The 26,274-nt window shown below is 44.6% G+C and overlaps 3 protein-coding genes across 3 annotated transcripts; 1 reads left to right on the forward strand and 2 right to left on the reverse strand.

Moving 5' to 3' along the window:
- Window positions 1-695: 695 nt before the first annotated feature.
- LOC542890 (probable aldehyde dehydrogenase) lies at window positions 696-7,758 on the reverse strand. The gene is made up of 15 exons (XM_044595468.1): window positions 7,535-7,758; window positions 7,142-7,221; window positions 6,501-6,604; window positions 6,224-6,291; window positions 5,448-5,505; window positions 5,111-5,224; window positions 4,843-4,926; window positions 4,036-4,254; window positions 3,520-3,651; window positions 3,309-3,398; window positions 2,948-3,037; window positions 2,083-2,292; window positions 1,462-1,572; window positions 1,160-1,239; window positions 696-1,081 (listed from the first exon to the last, which is right to left on the reverse strand). The coding sequence occupies exons 1-15, from the start codon at window positions 7,609-7,611 to the stop codon at window positions 943-945; spliced, it is 1,656 nt and encodes a 551-aa protein (XP_044451403.1). The 5' UTR covers window positions 7,612-7,758; the 3' UTR covers window positions 696-942.
- Window positions 7,759-9,355: 1,597 nt separating this feature from the next.
- On the forward strand, window positions 9,356-11,631 carry LOC123174228 (ras-related protein Rab7). The gene is made up of 7 exons (XM_044590013.1): window positions 9,356-9,624; window positions 9,738-9,764; window positions 10,169-10,268; window positions 10,382-10,528; window positions 10,802-10,882; window positions 10,978-11,123; window positions 11,282-11,631. Exons 1-7 carry the CDS (start codon window positions 9,566-9,568, stop codon window positions 11,346-11,348), a joined length of 627 nt encoding a protein of 208 aa, XP_044445948.1. The 5' UTR covers window positions 9,356-9,565; the 3' UTR covers window positions 11,349-11,631.
- Window positions 11,632-11,721: 90 nt separating this feature from the next.
- Window positions 11,722-13,638, reverse strand: LOC123160395 (uncharacterized). Its single transcript, XM_044578215.1, has 3 exons — window positions 13,365-13,638; window positions 13,022-13,236; window positions 11,722-12,604 (listed from the first exon to the last, which is right to left on the reverse strand). Exons 1-3 carry the CDS (start codon window positions 13,636-13,638, stop codon window positions 11,759-11,761), a joined length of 1,335 nt encoding a protein of 444 aa, XP_044434150.1. The 3' UTR covers window positions 11,722-11,758.
- Window positions 13,639-26,274: the final 12,636 nt, after the last annotated feature.

Genomic DNA, 26,274 nt, shown 5'->3' on the forward strand with positions numbered 1-26,274 from the left:
TAGTGTCAAAAACGCTCTTATATTATGGGACGGAGGGAGTAGGTTTCAATAGGCTTGTGGTTGCTGCTGTCTGGCCTCGTGCAACTAGGGAGCTCCTCACCAGAGAAGGCAAGCGGTGGCCGACCTTTTCATCGCAACTAGGGAGCTCCTCACCGGAGAAGGCGAGCAATGGTCGACCTTTTCATCCTCCTACTGTCTTCCACAATGGAAGTCGATTGTTGGTGGTGGATGTGGCACGAGCTCTGTCAATATGCTTGGTAGTTGTCCAGATCTAGCTAGTCGTTTCTCTCCTTTCTCACTTTGCTACTATGATGGTAGAAGGCGAGTTCTAGATGAACGAGCTTCGGATTCTCCTGATCTGGAGCTCTGAGGGGAACAAATAGCAAAAAAAAACACACCACAATTGGCGTTAGAGTTTAAAAAACCAACCCTTTATTTTTGCCGGTAAAACCTACTGGTTTTGGGTTAGCAGAAAAAACACTGATTATATATTGCATAATTTTAAGCCCGTTTTCACTGGTCAGGCCCACACGTCAGTGCTGACCTGGCAAACAAAATGCCGGGCACGTTGACTTCGTTGACCCTCTCTTTTTTCTTCTCTCCCACCTCTCTCTTGGGCATTATGACAAACACCTTGCCTGCTTCTCAAGCATGACGGACCAGCTGACCTGGGAGATGACGAACCATAGTAGATGTTGCATAATTTAATTCTTTTATAGTAGAATAACATCTAAAGCTCCATTGACAACCATCGTAGTACTCCATTCATAATTACGACCTTTATTGTGTTCCTTGGGGTCCAGACTCTCCCAATTTGCCTACACGAGGCTTCCATTATTCAACACAACACACTGTCAGTTCTCAACCAGCTAATTCTGTCCGTGTTGCTTTCTCTCCATCGCCAGTCGTGTTCTTCTAGCTAGTTGTCCTAGCCTAGGCATATCATGTAGCCGCAGGAAGTGCCCACTTCTTGGGCAAGGGGCCAATGTCATATATGATCTCCCTGTGGCACGACCAGACGAGTTTGATGGCTTCTGGAGTGCCGATCCCTGCGCCTCTTGGGTCGCCCGCAGGACCAAACCTGAATTACGAAAAATGTTAGATGATTCAACAACATTTGCCGATGATCACTGGTATTGGCAACGGGACTTTAGCTCACCAATGGTTCTGCGGAGCGCCAGTGGTCCTTGCTCGAATTCCAGCATACGTTGTCCCGTTAACCGATCTCCCCAGTACTTCCTGAAAACCGAGATGATAAGAGCGAATCATTACCAAGCTGAGGAATGTTCAGTTACCGATGTACAAGAGACATGAGGGTAATAGTGTAAATTATGCTAGAAGATGACTTGAGAAACCACAACTTTATCTGCTGTCTTGGTGCAAAAAATTAAGACTTTCCAGGATAATAAAGCAGTCAAATGGATATAAATTTCAACACTGAAAAGAGATGAACAAACTCGCCTGCAGGAATAACTTGTCGTTTGAAACTACTGCAGCTGTCAGATGCGCATTCATCCTTTCACAGGCTTCTAATACCAATTCAAGCTGATCTTCAGAGTATTCTGTAACCACCTGAATTATGCACTCACAATAGGTAAGTATATTACTTAAGAAAACTATCAAAGAAATACAACTTCAAACCAACTTAATATTTGTATTCTAGGATACAAGACCTAGCTACTCCCTCTGTTACAAAATTTAAGACGTTTTTTATGCACTATGCAAAACCAAAAAACGTATTACATTTTGGTACAGAGGGAGTACCTTCGAATGAAGCAAATTCAGTAAGGGTGGGTAAAACTAAGTTTTCTTTTGCTATACACAAATTCGAAATATAAGATGGACCTAAGCATCAAGAGAAGATAAATATTACATTCTATAACCAAGAAACTTATTATTCAGCTACTCCATAATAAGGCCATAAACATGGGGCCATCTGATACACACGCTTATTAAGGAGGTCAGTAACACTTTTTTTTTTCATTTGAGCTGGACGTCAGTAACACTAACATCATTGGAAACCAGTTACCATCAAAATGCTGTATTTTACCATGTCAAAAGGACGGTGTCTGAATGTATTACCTGGAAAGGACCAAATATCTCCTTTGTCACAAGCTCAAAGTTATCGCTTTTAAGAATCTCCACTAGTGGGACAAATACAGCAGTAGGCTTGATGGCACCATATATTTCTGGGATGGAGTGATTCCCCAAAGGTTCACCACCAAACAGAACCTTTGATCCTGGTATTTTGAGAAGGTTGTTCATGTGCTCTATCATGGTTGCTGTTGTAACCTGCATAAGCAGATAATTATGATAAAATTAATTCTATGGTGAAACTTGAAACCGCTTAATACTGTATAGTTACGCAAGTATATTTGCTCGAAAAGTAGCACAATGACATGTATACCAAGCGCGCAACCAATTAAGTTAGAAATGAGTCATTCATTGATGAAGTGAGGTGGGTCAATAGATTGACTTAGTGAGCACTTCATTCCTACTCCCTTCGTCCGGAAATACTTATCAGATAAATGGATAAAAATGGATGTACCTAGAACTAAAATACGTCTAGATACATCCATTCCTCCGACAAGTATTTCCGGACGGAGGGAGTACTAGAAACTGCATATACTGTTCATCCAGTTGTGCAACCATACCAACAGTTTTTTTTAAATGGTGTTAAATGACTATGTGTTCTCTCTCTTATGCATTGTAATGTGCAAGGACAAGTTCCTTCAGTTTTCTTTAATTTTCTTACGCAAGTTCAGTTCTCTGGTTTATACAATACTTGATGCTTGGACTATCACAGCAACCAAATTGGGAAACAATTATTATTAATTGGTTCTGATTTATTGCATGGTTTTAGCTTTTAACAGCTAAACCCTGCCAAAGCAAACACCATGAAAATAAAGTTACTAAAGAATAGAATGTGAGTACAGATGTCACCCACAGTAAGGACTGGACCAATAGTCAAATCTTCAAGCTTCCTCCTCTCAGAAAGTTTCTTCATTTTCTCAAGTAGCCCACTAGATGACCAATTCTGCAATTGAAGGAAAACTATTAAACACACTGTAGCTGCATATGTTGACAGAGAAGCACAAGGATGTAATAAGCTCCCAAAGTTCATAAAAAGTCATTCCCTTTTTTACTTCCTCTGGAGCATACTTATTATCTTAAAATAACAAAAATCAGTATGACAAGGGATAGCTGGACTCAAACCAGTGGTCATAAGGATATCATCAACTGGGCTCATAAGTCACTTATAAACCTAGGAAGGAAAATTGTGCACTGGTGATATCATTCATCTTTACCTTGTGCATGAATAGCATAGACTGAGCAGAGCACTTCTGACCACTGCAAGCGTAAGCATCCTGGTCACAAACCCATGAAATATAATCGACCTGTTTGAGCATCATATCACAAAAGCAAGTCAGCTTGGTAAATACACGATACTGACTTATGAATATACAATGTTATTATGAATATATTGATGTTAAGGATAGAACAGAAGTGACATCAGACCTCTTGAACATCTGGACCAAGAATTTTCCAATCAAAACCAGCATCTTCCAACTTGATCCGGCCTTGCAAATCAGCAGCCAATTTCTCTGCCACACGTGAGCTCCCAGTGAAGAGGGTCATTTTTGGATTTGCCTACAAAAGATCATGTGAAGAATAAATCCAACCATGAAATATGTGCTGCATATAAGACAGTAGTGCTAGCCCACTTGGTCAATAGCTAGTTCTGGATCAGAATAGAAAAGCTAGTGGACGCATATTGTTATGTTTTGAATTCCAAACAATCTCTGTTGTTGAACCCTTGAACATGTCGTACCACATTCAGTAAACTGAAAGAATGGTGGAAACACACACTGCTGCTTATCACTAACATGTGAAAAAGAATCTACATGTATATGTCCAAACATAGAATTGGCTTGTCACAGATTGATTAACTAGTTATATCATCTTACTATAGCACAAATTCCTTTCCAAAGCTACAGGAAACATTCTCCCAAAGTCATAAAATAGAAGTCAAACCTCCAACAGCAGCTTGTTCATTGTGATACCATCAGAATTTATGAAGTCCACGTCCTCTGCAGGTAACCCACACTCGTGAAGCAACCTGATCATTTGTTCCATCACAATGCTAACTTTGCTGTCAACTTTGAGGACTGGTTTATTTCCCATATAAAGTGCACCCATCAGTTGCAGTAAGGGAATCTCCAATGGGAAATTGAATGGTGTGATTATTGCAACCTGCCCAAAGTTAAAATTATATTAGACCTAACATGTCACAGGTAATAAAAAAAACTCATGGTGCATCAAAAGCTTAACATTCAGTTACTGGAATAACCATTTGAAGCAAGTAAAAAGAAATTAAACCATCAAAGCGTACTTCGGTTCACTCTCAAAAGAATGTAAGACATGCTAAAGAGTTCATGAAAAATTCAAAGTTCATCAAGCCAAATGTTTTACATCCACATGAAAGTTCCTTTGTAGTTCCAATGGGTCTAACTCTATTATAACCAAATAATTAGATTAAGGATGGAACCTGATCTTTGTCTAGCAACTTCACCATGGCAGTGCATATTCAACAAATAATATGTTAAGGGGAAAAAAACACTAGCAGGCTATGTTAAGCAATTATTTTGCCTAGTGTATCAGATACAGCTCACTTTTGCACACAGTTGAATTCCTGTGCCCAATAGCTTGTAAATCGAGTACCAGGAATCCAATTAGACCGTAACAATTCTTTAGAAGTGCTGATATGCAGTGGAAGGACCAAAAGGAGCAACAAATCTCAAATACAGCATTTTGTTTACCAAAGAAGTTTCGAGTACTTACTGGGCCAAATGGCCAACGATAGCCATTACTCATTTGTCCAACATGATTTCCAGGGACAGCAAATGACCGAGCCAGAAAGCGCACCTGTTATATCAGCCAGAGAGAAGATTAAAGTAGAAAGTATTATTATTGGGTGTTCATTTCAATCTGCAGACCGGGGCATACTAACAGCTCCTTGCTAAACATGCACGCATTCATATAAAATTGTACCATCATTTGTGAACAACTGAACAGGGAAATGAAGGAAATTATCTGTAGATTCACGTACCTGATCTCCACAGAAATTCTCCAAGAATTTTTGAGAAACTTGAACTTCCAAAAGAGCTTGTTGATAGCTCTTCGGGGAAACCCTTTGAACAAGCTTAGCAAAGAAATCTAAGACCTGTCAATCACCGGTGACAATGATGAGTGGAGAATTAGATGAGAAAAAAGGTGCTATCATTCTTCTCTCCTCTATGAAGGGATCGCAAAGTCTGGAGGGGATGCCCCTATTTGCATTAATAAATGTGCATCACATGGCAAAATGGTCCATGCACGTGTAGAGTCGTTTAAAAGAAGATCTGAGTAGAAGAAAGTCACATCATTTTTGTTTCAAGATGGCATACCTCAGGTTGACCAAGCATGTGTGCAGCTTTTGTAGATATATCTCCATACATGAGATACCTGCATATTGGAGGTTCCAAAATTCAGCAAGGTACAAGTGCTGATAGTGCCAGACACTACTATTATCAGCACAAGTTTATACAGGGCATATGGGTTTGTTCATATACCATGTTTGCTGACTACACTTTCAAGTCACAAAAACATGCTACTGCTGGAAGCATTGTTGAACCTTTTGATATCTGATCATTAGTATTTTACAAAATATTTAGATATGTGACATGAAAGTAATGTGTATAACTTTTGTAATTCATACTTTCAAATAGTTGCTAAAAGCATTTACGGTAAAAATAATGGCAAAATGCATCACAGAGACAGAGAAGTGAAGAGAATAAAGTAGCCACGGCTTACTGGCAATAATGTTGTCAGGGGGAGTATAAAGTAGCTACAGAATGCTTTTTAGGAGGTGCTGTCAGGCGACGAATGTGCATAAATTATAATGCCATAATTAACATGTGTACATAGGTTTGTAGGGTAAAAACTTCAGTGACCAAATACTAAATGGTGAGGAAAACCTTTGTAAATTGTGATTTCGTTTATATAGATTAAAAGGTTGATAATCGGATAAGTGGACCAGTCAAATAAAATTTCTCCAACAGGAAACTAACTAGTTATGTTAATTTTGAAACATGAGGTCACAAACATCAGGCAGCCAAAAAACAGTATTGCTATGAAATACGTTAACCGACTTAAATCCATGGTACAGGAGAACAACACATACCTCTCTGGAGCTCTAAGTGGGTTGTGAAGTCCATGCTTTGGGCATTTAGATAAACTCTCCACAAATGGCTGCACCGCAAAAATATTGCATATTGTTTGAGAACACACTTCGGAGCTAATAGACACACGACAATACCAGTATAAAGTTTAAACAAGGAAAAGTCAGTCTTTGTATTTTAAGCTGAGAAAAGTTGACAGAAGTTGATAGATATGACTAAATTACACTCGTAGCACTGTAACATGGAAGTCAAAAGAGAAGCACCCCAAAGCATCAATACCTTTATTTCAGACCCCTGAACCTCGGCAACTTTGATAAACTTTTCGCCATTTAAAGGATCGACTATCCAGTTCCAGTTAGCAGACTTTATCCATTTTCCCTGCACTGAACTTAACTTCGTCAATGGATGTGGTGAAATAGCATATTTCACTTCGGTGGGGAACAGAACATGATGGTCACAGATGAAACTACAAAGAAGCCGAATGACTGATTCCATGTTCTAGCCATTCAATTTCAGGTTCCCTAGTTTTAAACATACTTGTTCAACAGTAGTACAGTACAGAACTAGGTGCCATCAAGTAATCAGAACACGAGCCTAAAAAACAAAGCACCACAATGACCAAACACATCTTGCCCATTTGGCCAAGTAGGAACTTCACAGGAATGAAGTCTGATGCTGATGCTGATAACACAAATCGGACGAGATGGAAAGCTCCTTCTCGAGTAAAATTATTCCTATATCCACCTTCACCATAAAAATAACCCTATTCCTACACATCGCTCTTACACATCACAAGCAGTAATCAGTAACCCGCTGGACAGAGGCAGCTCTGAAGCGTGTCCATGCCAAAGCTAGCAAGCAGGCAGGACCAATTTAAAGCAACCCACACAAGCAGATCCCCCAAATGCCGGCCATCTCACCAAAATTCTGCACTTCCGCCGGGCTTGAACCTGAGATCTCCTCGGGGGACACCGTCGCAAATGCCGGCGTGTGCAGCCACCTGCGCATCGCCCAAAACTGTCAGTAACGGCCCAAACACAAACCAAATGGTCCGCGGTCAGTGCATAATCGAGCCGTAGCAAATCAATCGCAGCCCCCCTCACAACCCTGGAAGCTACCAGCCCAGATCGCGCCTGAAATCGCGGTCACGGAGCAGGCGGTTCTAGCTCCCGTGTTAAGAAATCGGCGTAAAATTTCCACGGACTGTTCACCCCGCGCACGCCACAGATGATGATAAGCTTTGGACGGAGCCGGATCGCAACAGAAGAAGAAGAAGAAAAACGGAGCGGGGATGAGAGGCGGAGGCGGGTCACCTGGAAGCGAACGCGGCGGGGGATCGTCGGAGGGCCGCGGCGGCGGCGAGGTGCCGCCGGGAAACGAGGCGGCTCATCGGCTGGCTACTCGCGCTCGATCTCACCTGGGAGCACGGGACGCGGCGGCAGTGTGGTGTGTGGTTCGACTTGGATGGAGTGACGTCGTCGGCTCGCTCACTGCAGCCTGTGCCCCTGTGGTCGATTTTATATATAAGGGAAAATTAAGAGTAGAGTGTACTTGCGTATGATTGTAGGGAGCCGTTTTAAATATGGTTTATGAGATTCCAAGCTGCAAAATGCCACAAAATTATCGGATATTTCAAATGGAGCTCGAGCCTGCTCCCGATGAACTGTAAATTCAAAAATTGTAAAAAATCAAAAGAACCTGATTTTTTTTGGCACGTACTATAGTTAGTAGAACATAGGAATATGTTGTTGGCAGAAAAATTCAGATTGTTGTTAGTTCATAGATGTTCTATTTAATCTTACTACTCATGTTGGTGCACATGAACTTGGGACGAAAAATCCTTTTTCCCTGAAATTAAAATTGTCTGTATTTTCAAGAGTAACTCTTGACTATCGAAAATGTTGCCCCGGTATTGTTTTCCACGGGTTCACCCTACTTTGTCCATATCCTACTAGTTTTCACAGACTTGCGTTTCTTTATTCTTCGAGTAATGAAACTTGGCACGATGTTGTGGTATGGAAAAGCAATAGTTTACCGTGCCATAATTTCCCCCACATTTCTTTCTACACTACAATCAAGTCATTTGAACATTGATGGTGTCGTCATAACAACAAATAGTCAATCCTTGCCTAAAAAGACACCTACTCGACATGCATTCTAATTTGTCGCGCCAACGAATTGCTATGTTGTTGTTGGTGATGATGAACCCAAAACACTGCCAAAAATAAAATAGCTCCACCTATTTCTGGAAAGGGGAAAATGCAAATAGAATGACAAGCGCTAGTGAAAAGAGAGAGTGTGTCTGTGTGTGTGAGCTTGTTTTAACCACGGAGATTGGAAATTTAGAAGAAATGCTACAATGCTCATTGTCGGCTAGATCATCATTGAAAAATGATCGCTTGAAACCTTGATTTTTATTTTTTTGCGAATAGCTTGAAACCTTGATTTCCTTTGTCTTTTTATAAATTACATGCAACTTGTTTGCATTATGGTTCGAAAGAAAACTAACGTTATCCATTTGGTAAAAATGTGTGTCTCACCGCCCTCCCACCTGGTTTTTGGGTTTGTTGCATATTCATAGTTGGAAGAGGCACAAAATTCGCACGAACTCTCTTTTTTTTTCTTGCGAGGGAAATTTTGTACGGACTCGTTCGCACGGGGATTTTTTCTTTTTCTTTTTGAGAACGGTACGGGGAAATTGAGAGGACGAAGAAGGGCAAGATCGTCATCACAATCTGAACAAACGCATTGGACGCATTAACTGTTTCTTGGGCCCCGTTGGTACGATCTGCGAGCGAGCCACACCAACGTGGTGGTGACACGTTCGGGAGCGGATCACGGAAGCTGCAGCTTTCCACGCGCTACCGACAGGCTACCTCATCGGCTGCGGGTACAGGGGATAGCACGAGCCTGAGTCAGCTCCTCGTGGCGATAACGTAAAAAAAGCTGCCGCGATCCACGGTCGGTCGAGGCGCACGAACGGGTCTCGCATGGGCCGGGCTCCATCTCGGCCCGCTAAGCCTCGGACGTCGTCGTCGGTGCCGGTGCCCGGTGTCGTGGCCCGCGGGCCGGATTCTCTGACCATTTGTTTTCTCATCCTCTCAGGTCACTGCCACCCCACTTGCCAACAATACTCTGACCGGATGGATCGCCCTCCGAAGTGTCTCAACTCGCAGCGCCTTTTCCCTCGCTCCCCGTGCACCGCCCCGTGACACAACTGCACTGGTGGTGGAGTAGATAGGGGCGGGAGGAGGAGCTGACAGGAAGAGAGCGAGAGACAGACCGATCGCCCACCAGCCCCGCCGCCGCGCGCATCCGTCCGTCCGTCGCTGCCCGGCCCGGCCATGGCGATGGCGCCGAGGAGGCGGACGCTGCTCAAGGTCATCGTCCTCGGCGACAGCGGGTCAGCCAGCCAGCCAGCCACATCTTTTCCCCTCGCCGGCGATTCTTCTGGCCTTGGTTTGGGCGTGCTTTTTTAACTTTGTTTGACTTGGGATCATTTGGCTTTGCGTGCAGGGTCGGCAAGACGTCGCTGATGAACCAGTATCCTTCCCGCGGCATCATCCATCGATGGTGCTTGGCTTGTTGAATTCCTTTCTAGTAGACGCAGTAGATTGGGTAGGTTCAAGGCGCACCTTTGCGCGGGGGTGCTTCGCTTCCGAGCTGCTTGCTCTGATCTAGGGCTAGTCCGGCCGGTTTGACTTTCATCCATCTCATTGGCTCTGCTAGCTTCAGTTTCACTTCTAGTCAATGCTCGATTCTGTTGGGGATCATGCTTCGTTCACTTTATTAAGCAAGCATTAAAAAAGTGCTGCCCACGCCGGACTGTCGTGGCGGCAACATCGGGTTTTGCCTGTGGGGATTTAGTAGTATAGCTGCTGCCCGCAAGGTGCTCGATCAAATGTGAGGTGTACTTTGCTTGCATTTCCCTTGACATGGGCTGTCAGGTATGTGAACAAGAAGTTCAGCCAGCAGTACAAGGCGACCATCGGCGCCGACTTCCTCACCAAGGAGGTCCTCATCGAGGACAGGCTCGTCACCTTGCAGGTCGGTCGGCCTCGTAGCTCCTCCTCCATTCATCTGGATTTTGAAAGACTAAAAAATGTCGTACGTGGTGCTTAACATCATCGAACATTATGTCCTGCCCTGTTTTGCTGTAGATTTGGGATACAGCAGGGCAGGAGAGGTTCCAGAGCCTCGGCGTGGCCTTCTACAGGGGAGCCGACTGCTGCGTGCTAGTCTACGACGTCAATGCCAAAAGAACCTTCAACACGCTCGGCACCTGGCACGACGAGTTCATCAACCAGGTAACTTTCTCGTCTTTTGCCCGTTCTGACAAGCAGAACCTCATGTTTACACGATCAGTTAGTCGCGATGCGAATGAGAAATTCATAATGCGTATGTTTACAATAGTCTGCTCTGCTATCAAATTCTCAGTGTAAACCAAAATAAGAACAGTGGTTGTTTAGTCCTTTGGATCGTTGATCATGCACAGTGTACTGCAATAGTACAATGTTAGCTGTCTACGGCATCGACAGATTGTAATCGCCCGAAGCATTTTTTGCCGTTTTCACTTTCAGGCCGGCCCATCAGACCCCAAGCAATTCCCCTTCATTTTGGTCGGGAACAAGGTCGATCTGGACGCTGGAAGCAGACGAGTGGTCAGTTAGTTGCTTGAATTAGCGCTCTGCAATTTCAAATTTCTTCACTGTCGTGCTCTGCAGTTCCAATTTATGTACTGTTGTGCTCTGCACAGGTTCCTGAGAAGAAAGCAAAAGACTGGTGCGTCTCCAAGGGCGACATTCCGTATTTCGAAACCTCGGCCAAGGACGACTACAATGTCGACACCGCTTTCCTGTGCATCGCCAAGCTCGCGTTGGAGCATGAGCACGATCAAGACATGTAAGTAAACGCAGTTCCAACCCATGCCCGATCTTAAGATGTTTGCCAGATGCAGTGAGTAGTTATCTTGAGGCCTATAGGCTAGAGGGTATGCAGAGCCTGCAAGATTGGACTGCAGTTCACTAGTGTTTAAACCATGTTTCTTTTTCTGTCCCCAGCTACTTCAATTCAGTTGCAGAACAAGGCCCAAAAACCGGAGAACAGATGAGCGGATGCGCATGCTAGCTAGCATCTCGGCATTACTGTTCAGTATAAGGCTACAATTCGGCTACATTTATCGCACTATGCAATGTACCATACGATAGTTCGTGACTGATCAACAGTTGCAAGCTGTGCTCCCTTAGCTGGGCAATAAAATGTAAACAGTTCCAACCAAGGAATTATTGTCGAACTAATTCTTGGTCGGTTGTAACATGTAGCACTTCAACTGCTTGGTCTGATTGTAAACAGAGCATACTCACTCTAGTTGACTGGATATAAATAAGCTGCAATCCCGTTCTCAGTGGTACAGGAAGGGGGAGTCAGAATATATACGATTGGTAAATAACAACTACTCCCTCCGTCCCATAACAGTACATCAGAGTTTGGAGCAACAGAATAGACATATAGGAAACCAACAAAACATAAAATCACTCTCACTCAAAGAACCCGCCAAATCGATAATTAGGCGACTTAAAACCTTTTGGAAGGGCATACCATCTTGTTAAATAGTATTCCAGCGGCGGATCAAAGATGGCAGTCCAATCGACCTTCACCTTCAGTTTGGGGGAACCGTGTTCCCACACAGTCTCAGGTGTAGGGTATTCGAGAGTGACAGTATTCTTAGGGTCCTCCTCCTCCTCATCCACTTCTTCGCTATCTTCTTCATTGCCTTCCTCTTCCCCTTCCCCTTCGATTTCCTCTTCCTCTTTGTCAGGCTCAATCTCGTCATCATCCTCATCCTCTGGTTCAAGGCTAATCATATCCTCATCCTCAATCTCACAACCCACATCAAGAAAACAAACATAGAGCATCATTTGCTCGTCATCCGCGAACGCGGGGTCTTGAATAGGCCCCTGGACAGTTACTAGATTGCGACTTAACACAAGAGAGCCATCTTCCCTCACCAATCTCCCAATAGGCACGCTGCTATCATATACAACCATATGATGTCTATAATTTCTAGTAGTCCCAACAGTTATTTTACCGTTGAAGTGGACAATAGGGTCATCGGACCCTTCTCTCACGACGCTGACTTCGAGGCTCGCCGCCACCGGTCCTGTCACTTGTTGCAGTACCAATTTTACCGTGCTCTGGAAACTAGGTAGCTGGTCGATGACGCGCTTGTGATACGGGTTGTGATGGTACGGTATTACGCCTTTGCTGAGCTGTACTTCAGCATCCTGCTCACCCTTGTCCTTGATCTTTAAATCGAGCTCAAAGCACATGAAAGCACGAGTAGCCAATGGCCGGTATGGACCTGTTAGAGCTGACATATCCTTCTGTGCAAAGGGTTTTAGAGAAACAGTTAGAATCAAAGCACGACTGCAGGTTGGACCATTGCTTTGGATTTCGGTTTTAGAAATATTCCAGTCACAGCCAAAAATCACAATTTCACTGATTTTTGGCCAAAGGACCCCAGTTAAGTTTGACTAAGATTCAATCATTAAAAAAAATAGTCGAATTTTGTGTGTATACCGAAACATTTTCACCAAAGGCAATTATTTAAGTACCTACCGAAATTAATGAAATTTACAAAATTTCAATGAAGTTACATTGAAAGTGAAAACCATGGGGTAAATCTAAACGATTTCAAAAGTATAGTCAACATCACTTCTGTTGGACCACATCATCTGGATTCAATGAACATATAGATGGAATTAAATGAGCAAACATAACTAAGGAAAATAAAATGTTACCTCTGAATTGATGAGCTGGGCATCCTCCCTTTGACGGTCGAACAGGTAGACACATTTGTAGTCAACCTCATCCCTCGCAATAACCCTACCGTAAACCTCAACCGGGTATGTGTAATCAGGACCAACTCTAACCACCCTCAAGGAAATGACATTCATGGTTGAAGCCGTCCCCTTCCTCACAGCAGGGTCGTAAGGGGGCCCAAGTTCCACACTTGCTGCAAATTAATCAAGAGCAGAGATACGCACTACAAATCAGCACAAACGTGCAAGAGGATGAAGGTTTCTTCAGACTGGAAAGAAGTTGATGGCTGTGAATACAGGGTCTAGATAGATAGATGCTCACACTTTTCGTCGAGGTCGAAGCCGGCTAGGTGGAAGCTGCAGAAGCGGCCGGCGACGAGGGCCTGCCTCTTGGGGTCGTGGACCGTGAGCGCCTCGACCTTTTCCTTGTGCATTGCGGCCAGTTCATTCTTGTCCGTGCTCCACACCAGTTCGGGGAACGTGAGCTGCTTCATAGCGAGCTCCTTTAAGTACTGGTGGTTACGAACGATGCTAAGAGCTGTGAGGGCAAGGTTCGAACGCAGATTCTCCTCCGGCTTCTCTTCCACGCCCGACATCCTGCCGAGGAAGGAGCGAGAATCATAAGCATTAGTATATGGTTACAAAATGGAGCGAGCAGATATGTATATATAATACCAACAAAACGTAGTTCAACAATGAAGCACTGACGGCAACCATGAAGCATGAGCCAGCGGATATATAGAACGGAAATACAGTCCAACCATGAAGCATCTCTTTTTTTCCTTTAAAAAACCAAATCAATTCTTCTCTAGGTCTGATTTTTCTGCCCTGACTACCTAATTGCAATCCTGACTAGATGTAAGGAACTACTCCGTATAATACATGAGGAGTGGCGGACTAGACGTGAGGAACAAAACAAAATCACTAGACGCAGTCCTGACTAGATGCAAGATCCGCAAGGCGACGAGAGATTTTGGTGGGTGGCGGCCCTGCTCCGCGAAACGGCGAGTGACGCCGACGGGCGGCGCCTGCTCCCTCTGGTGCTCTGCACGGCCGATACGGGTAGAGTTTTTTTTTTTTTTTTGAGGAACTATACGGGGAGAGGATAGGATGGCCTGGTACCTGCTGCCGGTGGGCTGGGCTTGGAATGTTAAATTCCTGGGCGGGGCCCCTACAAATCTCCGCCCCTGCCACCCTTCCTATCTCCGCGTCACCAGCGGGGGGGGGGGGGGGGGGGGGACCTAGTTATGCCAGCGGCCAGCCCCCCTCCTTGCTGCCGCCTGTGCGAGCTGCCGGGCCAAGCCCGACCAGGTGGCGGCGAGGCCTTCTCTCATCCCTGCTTGGGGGTGGCGGCGGGTGACACTGGATCCAGGCGTCAGCTTGGCGGCTGTGTTCACAACACGGAACGCGCGCGTGGAGGGCTGCATGGTGTCGGCTTCTTCCGTCGTGGCGGCGGCTCATCGTGGAGCTCGGACTTGGCGGTTGCACATGATGGCTCAAGGCTGGTTGAAAAGTGCTTGCCGGCTGGCGGTGCGCCGCGCGCGTCTCGCTCGATCCCTCTATGTCTATATCAATCTTTCCACTGTTGTTTGGTCTAATACAATTATGTTAAACCACATTGGAACCCAAGAACAAGGAACATAGTTCTACATTGGCAAATGACATTGGACGAATACATGCTGCATTCTTTGCATGATTATAATAAATCTAATACTTGTGATTGCGTCACCTAAATAATAAGTGAACAAAAAATAAACAAAAATAAATCTACAACTTTTCTAAGTTAGTGGCATTGGTATTATCCTTAAAAAAGAATAAACATGAAAAAATCAAATCAAATAATACAAAAAATACACACAATTTAAACAAAAGTTGGTTATTTTATTATATGCAAGAATAAGCATATAATAGTGTTTTTCGCAAAAAAGAAAAATTGTAAGAAAGAATGAGTTAGTAACAATGATATTACCCATAAAAAAGAAAGAAATGAAATAAAAATAGAATGAATTAGTGGCATTATTATTACCCTTAAAGAGGAAATTAAAAATTCTCACACAAAATAGCATTTAAATAACATGGTCTGTAGTATGCATATAATAAACATATAATAGTGTAATTTCGCACTTTAGTATAATTTGCACGCATATAGTATAATACTTGTGGGAGTCAGAATATATACGACTGGTAAATAACAACTACTCCCTTCGTCCCATAATAAAAGAGTGTTTTTTTATATTATAACACGGAGGGAGTAGTACATCAGAGTTTGGAGTAGCAGAATGGACATATAGGAAACCAACAAAACATAAAATCACTCTCACTCAAAGAACTCACCAAATCGATAATTAGGTGACTTAAAACCTTTTGGAAGGGCATACCATCTTGTCAAATAGTACTCTAGCGACGGATCAAAGATGGCAGTCCAATCAACCTTCACCTTCAGTTGGGGGGAACCTGTTGGGGAACGTAGCAGAAATTCAAAATTTTCTACGCATCACCAAGATCAATCTATGGAGTAATCTAGCAACGAGGGGAAGGGGAGTGCATCTACATACCCTTGTAGATCGCGATGCGGAAGCGTTGCAAGAACGCGGATGAAGGAGTCGTACTCGTAGCGATTCAAATCACGGTTGATTCCGATCTAAGCACCGAAGAACGGTGCCTCCGCGTTCAACACACGTGCAGCCCGGTGACGTCTCCCACGCCTTGATCCAGCAAGGAGAGAAGGAGAGGTTGGGGAAGACTCCATCCAGCAGCAGCACGACGGCGTGGTGGTGGTGGAGGAGCGTGCCAATCCCGCAGGGCTTCGCCAAGCACCGCGGGAGAGGATGAGGAGGGAGAGGGGTAGGGCTGCGCCGAAAGAGAGACGTTCTCATGTCTTGGGCAGCCCCAAACCTCAACTATATATAGGGGGGAGGGGGCTGCGCCCCCTCTAGGGTTTCCACCCCAAGGGCTGGCGGCCAGCCCTAGATCCCATCTAGGGGGGCGGCCAAGGGGAGGAGAGAGGGGGGGGCACTAGGGTGGGCCTTAAGGCCCATCTGGACCTAGGGTTTGCCCCCTCCCACTCTCCCATGCGCCTTGGGCCTTGGTGGGGGGGCGCACCAGCCCACCTGGGGCTGGTCCCCTCCCACACTTGGCCCACGCAGCCTTCTGGGGCTGGTGGCCCCACTTGGTGGACCCCCGGGACCCTCCCGGTGGTCCCGGTACATTACCGATATCGCCCGAAACTTTTTCGGTGACCAAAACAGGACTTCCCATATATAAATCTTTACCTCCGGACCATTCTGGAACTCCTCGTGATGTCCGGGATCTCATCCGGGACTCCAAACAACATTCGGTAACCACGTACATACTTTCCCTATAACCCTAGCGTCATCGAACCTTAAGTGTGTAGACCCTACGGGTTCGGGAACCATGCAGACATGACCGAGACGTTCTCCGGTCAATAACCAACAGCGGGATCTGGATACCCATGTTGGCTCCCACATGTTCCACGATGATCTCATCGGATGAACCACGATGTCAGGGATTCAATCAATCCCGTATGCAATTCCCTTTGTCTATCGGTATGTTACTTGCCCGAGATTCGATCGTCGGTATCCCGATACCTTGTTCAATCTCGTTACCGGCAAGTCTCTTTACTCGTTCCGTAACTCACATCATCCCGTGATCAACTCCTTGGTCACATTGTGCACATTATGATGATGTCCTACCGAGTGGGCCCAGAGATACCTCTCCGTTTACACGAAGTGACAAATCCCAGTCTCGATTCGTGCCAACCCAACAGACACTTTCGGAGATACCTGTAGTGCACCTTTATAGCCACCCAGTTACGTTGTGACGTTTGGTACACCCAAACCATTCCTACGGTATCCGGGAGTTGCACAATCTCATGATCTAAGGAAATGATACTTGACATTAGAAAAGCTCTGAGCAAACGAACTACACGATCTTGTGCTAGGCTTAGGATTGGGTCTTGTCCATTACATCATTCTCCTAATGATGTGATCCCGTTATCAACGACATCCAATGTCCATGGTCAGGAAACCGTAACCATCTATTGATCAACGAGCTAGTCAACTAGAGGCTTACTAGGGACATGGTGTTGTCTATGTATCCACACATGTATCTGAGTTTCCTATCAATACAATTCTAGCATGGATAATAAACGATTATCATAAACAAGGAAATATAATAATAACCTATTTATTATTGCCTCTAGGGCATATTTCCAACAATCTCCCACTTGCACTAGAGTCAATAATCTAGTCCACATCACCATGTGATTAACACTCATAGGTCACATCACCATGTGACCAACATCCAAAGAGTTTACTAGAGTCAACAATCTAGTTCACATCTCTATGTGATTAACACTCAATGAGTTCTGGTTTGATCATGTTATGCTTGTGAGAGAGGTTATTTAGTCAACGGGTCTGAACCTTTCAGATCCGTGTGTGCTTTACGAATATCTATGTCATCTTGTGGATGCTACCACGCGCTATTTGGAGCCATTTCAAATAACTGCTCTACTATACGAATCCGGTTTACTACTCAGAGTCATCCGGATTAGTGTCAAAGTTCGCATCGACGTAACCCTTTACGACAAACTCCTTTTCACCTCCATAATCGAGAAAATTCTTTAGTGCACTACATACTAAGGATAAATTCGACCGCTGTCATGTGATCCATTCCCGGATCACTATTGTACCCTCTTGACCAAGTCATGGCAAGGCACACTTCATGTGCGGTACACAGCATAGCATACTGTAGAGCCTACGTCTAAAGCATAGGGGACGACCTTCGTCCTTTCTCTCTCTTCTGCTGTGGTCAGGTCTTGAGTCTTACTCAATACTCACACCTTGTAACACAGCCAAGAACTCCTTCTTTGCTGATCTACTTTGAACTCTTTCAAAATCATGTCAAGGTGTGCGTTCTTTGAAAGTATCATCAGGCGTCTTGATCTATCTCTATAGATCTTGATGCCCAATATGTAAGCAGCTTTATCCAGGTCTTCCTTTGAAAAACTCCTTTCAAACAACCCTTTATGCTTTCCAGAAATATTACATCATTTCGGATCAACAATATTTCATTCACATATACTTATCAGAAATGTTGTAGCGCTCCCACTCACTTTATTGTAAATACAAGTTTCTAACAAACTTTGTATAAACCCAAAAACTTTGATCACTCCATCAAAGCGTATATTCTGACTCCGAGATGCTTGCTCCAGTCCATGGAAGGATCGCTGGAGCTAGCATACATACCTTTTAGCATCCTAAGGATCGTCAAAACCTTTCTGATTGTATCACATACAACCTTTCCTTACGAAAACTGGTAAGGAAACTTGTTTTGACATTGATCTGCCAGATTTCATAAATGCAGCTAATGCTAACATGATTCCGACGGACTTAAGCATCGCTACGGATGAGAAAATCTCATCGTAGTCAACTCCTTGAACTTGTGGAAATACTCTTTGCCACAAGTCGAGCTTCATAGACGGTAACATTACCGTCCACGTCCGTCTTCTTCTCAAAGATCCATTTATCTCGGATTTCATGGCTTCTAACCATTTGTCGGAATATGGGCCCACCATCGCTTCTCCATAGCTCGTAGGTTCAGTATTGTCCAACAACATGATATCTCAGACAGGATCACGTACCACTCTGAAGTAGCACGTATCCTCGTCGTCCTACGAGGTTTGGTGGTGACTTGATCCGAAGTTTCATGATCACTATCATAAGCTTCCACTTCAATTGGTGTAGCTGCCACAGGAACAACTTCCTGTGCCCTGCTACACACTAGTTGAAGTTATGGTTCAATAACCTCATCAAGTCTCCACCATCCTCCCACTCAATTCTTTCGAGAGAAACTTTTCCTCGAGAAAGGACTCGTTTCTAGAAGCAATTACTTTTGCTTCCAGATCTGAAATAGGAGGTATACCCAACTGTTTTGGGTATTCTATGAAGATGCATTTATCCGTTTTGGGTTCGAGCTTATCAGCCTGAAACTTTTTCACATAAGCATCGCAACCCCAAACTTTTAAGAAACGACAACTTAGGTTTCTCTAAACGGTGTCGTCTCAACGGAATTGCGTGGTGCCCCTTTTAAAGTGAATGCGGTTGTCTCTAATGCCTAACCCATAAATGATAGTGGTAATTCGATAAGAGACATCATGGTATGCACCATATCCAATAGGGTGCAGTTATGATGTTCGGACACACCATCACACTATGGTGTTCCAGGCGGTATTAATTGTGAAACACTTTCCACAATGTCTTAATTGTGTGCCAAACTCGTAACTCAGATACTCATCTCTATGATCATATCACAGACATTTTATCCTCTTGTCACGACGATCTTCAACTTCACTCTGAAATTACTTGAACCTTTCAATAATTCAGACTTGTGTTTCATCAAGTAATACACTCAACATCTACTCAAATCATCTGTGAAGTAAGAACATAACGATATCCACTGCATGCCTCAGCACTCATTGGACTGCATACATCAAAATGTATTACTTCCAATAAGTTGCTCTCTTGTTCCATCTTACTAAAAACGAGGCCTTTCAGTCATCTTGCCCATGTGGTATGATTTGCATGCCTCAAGTGATTCAAAATCAAGTGAGTCCAAACGATCCATCTGCATGGAGTTTCTTCATGTATATATACCAATAGACATGGTTCGCATGTCTCATTCTTTTCAAAAACGAGTGAGTCCAAAGATCCATCTACATGGAGCTTCTTCATGCGTTCTATACCAATATGACTCAAGTGGCAGTGCCACAAGTATGTGGTACTATCATTACTATCTTATATCTTTTGGCATGAACATGTGTATCATTACGATCGAGATTCATTTTAGGTGCAAGACCATTGAAGGTATTATTCAAATAAACAGAGCAACCATTATTCTCCTTAAATGAATAACCGCATTGCGATAAACATAATCCAATCATGCTCAACGCAAACACCAAATCTCGATGGTAGAGGGAGCATGCGATGCTTGATCACATCAACCTTGGAAACACTTCCAACACATTTCGTCATCTCACCTTTAGCTAGTCTTCGTTTATTCCGTAGCTTTTATTTCGAGTTACTAACACTTAGCAACCGAACCGGTATCTAATACCCTGGTGCTGCTAGGAGTACTAGTAAAGTACACATTCATATAATGTATATCCAATATACTTCTGTCGACCTTGCCTGCCTTCTTATCTACCAAGTATCTAGGGTAGTACTGCTTCAGTGACCGTTCCTCTCATTACAGAAGCACTTAGTCTCGGGCTTGGGTTCAACCTTGGGTTTCTTCACTAGAGCAGCAACTGATTTGCCGTTTCATGAAGTATCCCTTCTTGCCCTTGCCCTTCTAGAAACTAGTGGTTTTATTAACCATCAACAATTGATGCTCCTTCTTGATTTCTACTTTCGCGGTGTCAAACATCGCGAATAGCTCAAGGATCATCATATCTATCCCTGATATGTTATAGTTCATCACGAAGCTCTAATAGCTTGGTGGCAGTGACTATGGAGAACCATCACTATCTCATCTGGAATATTAACTCCCACTCGATTCAAGCGATTGTGGTACTCAGACAATCTGAGCACATGCTCAACGATTGAGCTTTTCTCCCTTAGTTTGCAGGTTTAAGAAACTTGTCAGAGGTCTCATACCTCTTGACGTGGGCACTAGTCTGAAATCCCAATTTCAGTCTTCGGAACATCTCATATGTTTTGCGACGTTTCAAAACCGTCTGTGGCGCCACAATTCTAAACCGTTAGCAATACGCACTGAACTATCACGTAGTCATCAAAACGTGTATGTCAGATGTTTCGTAACATCTACAGATGACGCTGAGGTTCAGCACACCGAGCGGTGCATTAAGGACATAAGCCTTCTGTGCAGCAATGAGGACAATCCTCAGTTTACGGACCCAGTCCGCATAATTGCTACTACCAACTTTCAACTAAATTTTCTCTAGGAACATATCTTAACCAGTAGAACTAAAGCGCAAGATATGACATAATTTGCAAAGACTTTTTGACTATGTTCATGATAATGAAGTTCATCTGATTATTGAACTCCCACTCAGATAGACATCCCTCTAGTCATCTAAGTGATACATGATCCAAGTCAAACTAGGTCGTGTCCGATCATCACGTGAGATGGACTAGTCATCATCGGTGAACATCTCCATGTTGATCGCATCTACTATACGACTCATGTTCGACCTTTCGGTCTCTTGTATTCCGAGGCCATGTCTGTACATGCTAGGCTCGTCAAGTCAACCTAAGTGTTTCGCATGTGTTCCGAGGCCATGTCTGTACATGCTAGGCTCGTCAACACCCGTTGTATTCGAACGTTAGAATCTATCACACCCGATCATCACGTGGTGCTTCGAAACAACGAACCTTCGCAACGGTGCACAGTTAGGGGGAACACGTCTCTTGAAATTTTAGTGAGGGATCATCTTATTTATGCTACCGTCGTTCTAAGCAAATAAGATGCATAACATGATAAACATCACATGCAATCAAATAGTGACATGATATGGCCAATATCATTTTGCTCCTTTGATCTCCATCTTCGGGGCACCATGATCATCTTTGTCACCGGCATGACACCATGATCTCCATCATCATGATCTCCATCATTGTGTCTTTATGAAGTTGTCACGCCAACGATTACTTCTACTTCTATGGCTAACGCGCTTAGCAATAAAGTAAAGTAATTTACATGGCGTTATTCAATGACACGCAGGTCATACAAAAATAAAGACAACTCCTATGGCTCCTGCCGGTTGTCATACTCATCGACATGCAAGTCGTGATTCCTATTACAAGAATATGATCAATCTCATACATCACATATATATCATTCATCACATCTTCTGGCCATATCACATCGCATAGCACATGCTGCAAAAACAAGTTAGACGTCCTCTAATTGTTGTTGCAAGTTTTTACGTGGCTTGTATAGGTTTCTAGCAAGAACGTTTCTTACCTACATAAAACCACAACGTGATATGCCAATTTCTATTTACCCTTCATAAGGACCCTTTTCATCAATCCGTTCTGACTAAAGTGGGAGAGACAGACACCCGCTAGCCACCTAATGCAACTAGTGCATGTCAGCCGGTGGAACCTGTCTCACATAAGCGTACGTGTAAGGTCGGTCCGGGCCGCTTCATCCCACAATGCCGCCGAAACAAGATAAGACTAGTAGCGGCAAGAAGAATTGGCAACATCTACGCCCACAACTGCTTCGTGTTCTACTCGTGCATAGAAACTACGCATAAACCTAGCTCATGATGCCACTGTTGGGGAACGTAGCAGAAATTCAAAATTTTCTACGCATCACCAAGATCAATCTATGGAGTAATCTAGCAACGAGGGGAAGGGGAGTGCATCTACATACCCTTGTAGATCGCGATGCGGAAGCGTTGCAAGAATGCGGATGAAGGAGTCGTACTCGTAGCGATTCAGATCACGGTTGATTCCGATCTAAGCACCGAAGAACGGTGCCTCCGCGTTCAACACACGTGCAGCCCGGTGACGTCTCCCACGCCTTGATCCAGCAAGGAGAGAGGGAGAGGTTGGGGAAGACTCCATCCAGCAGCAGCACGACGGCGTGGTGGTGGTGGAGGAGCGTGGCAATCCCGCAGGGCTTCGCCAAGCACCGCGGGAGAGGAGGAGGAGGGAGAGGGGTAGGGCTGCGCCGAAAGAGAGACGTTCTCATGTCTTGGGCAGCCCCAAACCTCAACTATATATAGGGGGGGAGGGGGCTGCGCCCCCTCTAGGGTTTCCACCCCAAGGGCTGGCGGCCAGCCCTAGATCCCATCTAGGGGGCGGCCAAGGGGAGGAGAGAGGGGGGGCGCCACTAGGGTGGGCCTTAAGGCCCATCTGGACCTAGGGTTTGCCCCCTCCCACTCTCCCATGCGCCTTGGGCCTTGGTGGGGGGGCGCACCAGCCCACCTGGGGCTGGTCCCCTCCCACACTTGGCCCACACAGCCTTCTGGGGCTGGTGGCCCCACTTGGTGGACCCCCGGGACCCTCCCGGTGGTCCCGGTACATTACCGATATCGCCCGAAACTTTTCCGGTGACCAAAACAGGACTTCCCATATATAAATCTTTACCTCCGGACCATTCTGGAACTCCTCGTGATGTCCGGGATCTCATCCGGGACTCCGAACAACATTCGGTAACCACGTACATACTTTCCCTATAACCCTAGCGTCATCGAACCTTAAGTGTGTAGACCCTACGGGTTCGGGAACCATGCAGACATGACCGAGACGTTCTCCGGTCAATAACCAACAACGGGATCTGGATACCCATGTTGGCTCCCACATGTTCCACGATGATCTCATCGGATGAACCACGATGTCAGGGATTCAATCAATCCCGTATGCAATTCCCTTTGTCTATCGGTATGTTACTTGCCCGAGATTCGATCGTCGGTATCCCGATACCTTGTTCAATCTCGTTACCGGCAAGTCTCTTTACTCGTTCCGTAACTCACATCATCCCGTGATCAACTCCTTGGTCACATTGTGCACATTATGATGATGTCCTACCGAGTGGGCCCAGAGATACCTCTCCGTTTACACGGAGTGACAAATCCCAGTCTCGATTCGTGCCAACCCAACAGACACTTTCGGAGATACCTGTAGTGCACCTTTATAGCCACCCAGTTACGTTGTGACGTTTGGTACAGCCAAACCATTCCTACGGTATCCGGGAGTTGCACAATCTCATGGTCTAAGGAAATGATACTTGACATTAGAAAAGCTCTGAGCAAACGAACTACACGATCTTGTGCTAGGCTTAGGATTGGGTCTTGTCCATCACATCATTCTCCTAATGATGTGATCCCGTTATCAACGACATCCAATGTCCATGGTCAGGAAACCGTAACCATCTATTGATCAACGAGCTAGTCAACTAGAGGCTTACTAGGGACATGGTGTTGTCTATGTATCCACACATGTATCTGAGTTTCCTATCAATACAATTCTAGCATGGATAATAAACGATTATCATGAACAAGGAAATATAATAATAACCTATTTATTATTGCCTCTAGGGCATATTTCCAACAGAACCGTGTTCCCAGACAGTCTCAGGTGTAGGGTATTCGAGAGTGACAATATTCTTAGGGTCTTCCTCCTCATCCCCTTCGCCTCCGCTATCTTCTTCATCGCCTTCCTCTTCCTCTTCCCCTTCCCCTTCACTTTCCTCTCCCTCTTCCTCTTCCCTTTCCCCTTCACTTTCCTCTCCCTCTCCCTCTTCCTCTTTGTCAGGATCAATCTCGTCATCATCCTCATCCTCTGGCCCAAGGCTAGTCACATCCTCATCCTCAATCTCATAACCCGCATCAAGAAAACAAACATAGAGCATCATTTGTTCGTCTTCTGCAAACACGGTGTCTTGAGTAGCCCCCTGATCAGTTACTAGATTACAAAAAATGAGATACATGAGCACTAGCACCCAGGACATATTTTTATAGAAGAAGCCTACCTGGGTGAGATCACGGAAATTCGCTCCGGACAGGATTCGAACTCCAGTCTGCAAGATGCGCCACAACGACCTTGCCATTAGGCTACTGCCCGGTCCTCACCAAGCCCCCACTAGGCACCCTAAAAGAAAGCCCCCATTAGGCACGCTGCTATCATATACAACCATATGATGTCCATAATTTCTAGTAGTCCGGACAGTTAATTTACCGTTGAAGTGGACAATAGGGTCGTGGGAGCCTTCTTTCACAACGCTGACTTGGAGGCTAGCCACCACCGGTCCTGTCACTTGTTGCAGTACCAATTTCACCGTGCTATGGAAACTAAGTAGTTGGTCAATGACGCGCTTGTGATCCGGTTTGTGATGGTACGTTGTCACGCCTTTGCTTAACTGTATTTCGGCGTCCTGCTCGCCCTTGTCCTTGATCTTTAAATCGAACTCAAACCACATGAAGGCACCAGTAACCAATGGCCGGTATGGACCTGTTAGAGCTAACATATCCTTCTGTGTAAAGGGTTCTATAGAAGGGCGACGCTACGCGTCCGGTAGAGGATAAAAGAAAAACATCCACCTCTGCGGCCATCCGATTAACGCAAAAATAGCCATCAAATCTTCCCAAACATGCGCCTCGTGAATTGCAACAAGCTGGCTGTTGCGATGTTCACTCTACAACAACGACTTTGTTGCAAAATAACCCAAGCGTCTTTTTAGCGTGACACATGATTTTCTTCAAACATTATTTGCGCAACAAAGTCCATGTTGCAGAAAAATATTTGCAACAGAGGATGTGTTACAGATCCCCCCCCCCCCCTCCCCCCGCGCGCGTTTTCCACCTTTCTGCAACATAGATGATGTTCTGGAAGGATTTTTGCAACAAGGATGACGTTGCGAGAATTTTCTAACGAAAAAATGATCAATTTATGTACACGCTGGCTACTTGTTGGTGCTTTGTATGTAACATAGCATGTATTACGAATTTGTGTGTGCAACATGCCCAATGTTACAAAACTTGTTGGACCGTCTTGCGTAGCGCTACGTGCCGTATGATTAAAATTAAACCGGACGGCCACGGATGTGGTGGATACACGTGTCTCATCCACTGGTTGAAAGGTAAGGTTTCCCTTTAGAGAAACAGTTAGAATCAAAACACGACTCCAGGTTGGACCATGGTTTTGTATTTTTGCTTTAGAAATATTCCAGCCATAGCCAAAAATCACCAAATTTCACTGATTTTTGTTTTCATTTCGGCCAAAGGATTCCAGCTAAGTTTGACTGAGATTCATTTTTTTTAAATGAAAATTATTCGAAATTGTTTGTATACCGAAACATTTTCACCGAAGGCAATTATTTCTGTACCTAATAATAAAGGGAGACACGTTTCTCCGATTTGTTTTGGTCCGTCCACCGTCAAAAAGAAAAAAAAATCTATCCAAGCTGGTACTAAATTTATGTGCGTCCATCTACTAGAAAAAGACGGTGTGTCCAAAGTCATGTTCGTTAGCTGCGTGCGCTGTGGCCCAACGAAAGCAGCCCACTTATTTTCCTACCAAGGCAGCTGGGAAAACCCTATTTGCCGCATGCTCTGACAAATACTCGGAGTTTCACATGAGGTGCCCATGACTGGGCCGGCTCGTTTACCTTTTTTGTTTGCCCGTTTCTATTTTTCTATTTTGGTTCCTTTTCCCTTTTGTCTTCCAAGTTTATTTTATTTT

Source organism: Triticum aestivum, chromosome 1D (genome assembly GCF_018294505.1).
Source record: "Triticum aestivum cultivar Chinese Spring chromosome 1D, IWGSC CS RefSeq v2.1, whole genome shotgun sequence".
NCBI classification, from domain to species: Eukaryota; Viridiplantae; Streptophyta; class Magnoliopsida; order Poales; family Poaceae; genus Triticum; species Triticum aestivum.

What these genes read in the sequence shown, in the direction of transcription:
- LOC542890 (XM_044595468.1), bottom strand. Translation starts at nt 7,611, where the DNA reads ATGAGCCGCCTCGTTTCCCGGCGGCACCTCGCCGCCGCCGCGGCCCTC. An exon ending in GGCGGAAGTGCAGAATTTTG is followed by an intron (nt 6,605 to 7,141) that starts GTGAGATGGCCG and finishes AGTTAAGTTCAG; the next exon opens with TGCAGGGAAAATGGATAAAG. An exon ending in CTATTGGTCCAGTCCTTACT is followed by an intron (nt 2,293 to 2,947) that starts GTGGGTGACATC and finishes CTGCTTATGCAG; the next exon opens with GTTACAACAGCAACCATGAT.
- LOC123174228 (XM_044590013.1), top strand. Translation starts at nt 9,566, where the DNA reads ATGGCGATGGCGCCGAGGAGGCGGACGCTGCTCAAGGTCATCGTCCTC. An exon ending in AAGACGTCGCTGATGAACCA is followed by an intron (nt 9,765 to 10,168) that starts GTATCCTTCCCG and finishes ATGGGCTGTCAG; the next exon opens with GTATGTGAACAAGAAGTTCA. An exon ending in ACAGGCTCGTCACCTTGCAG is followed by an intron (nt 10,269 to 10,381) that starts GTCGGTCGGCCT and finishes GTTTTGCTGTAG; the next exon opens with ATTTGGGATACAGCAGGGCA.
- LOC123160395 (XM_044578215.1), bottom strand. Translation starts at nt 13,638, where the DNA reads ATGTCGGGCGTGGAAGAGAAGCCGGAGGAGAATCTGCGTTCGAACCTT. An exon ending in CTTCGACCTCGACGAAAAGT is followed by an intron (nt 13,237 to 13,364) that starts GTGAGCATCTAT and finishes ATTAATTTGCAG; the next exon opens with CAAGTGTGGAACTTGGGCCC. An exon ending in CCCAGCTCATCAATTCAGAG is followed by an intron (nt 12,605 to 13,021) that starts GTAACATTTTAT and finishes CCCTTTGCACAG; the next exon opens with AAGGATATGTCAGCTCTAAC.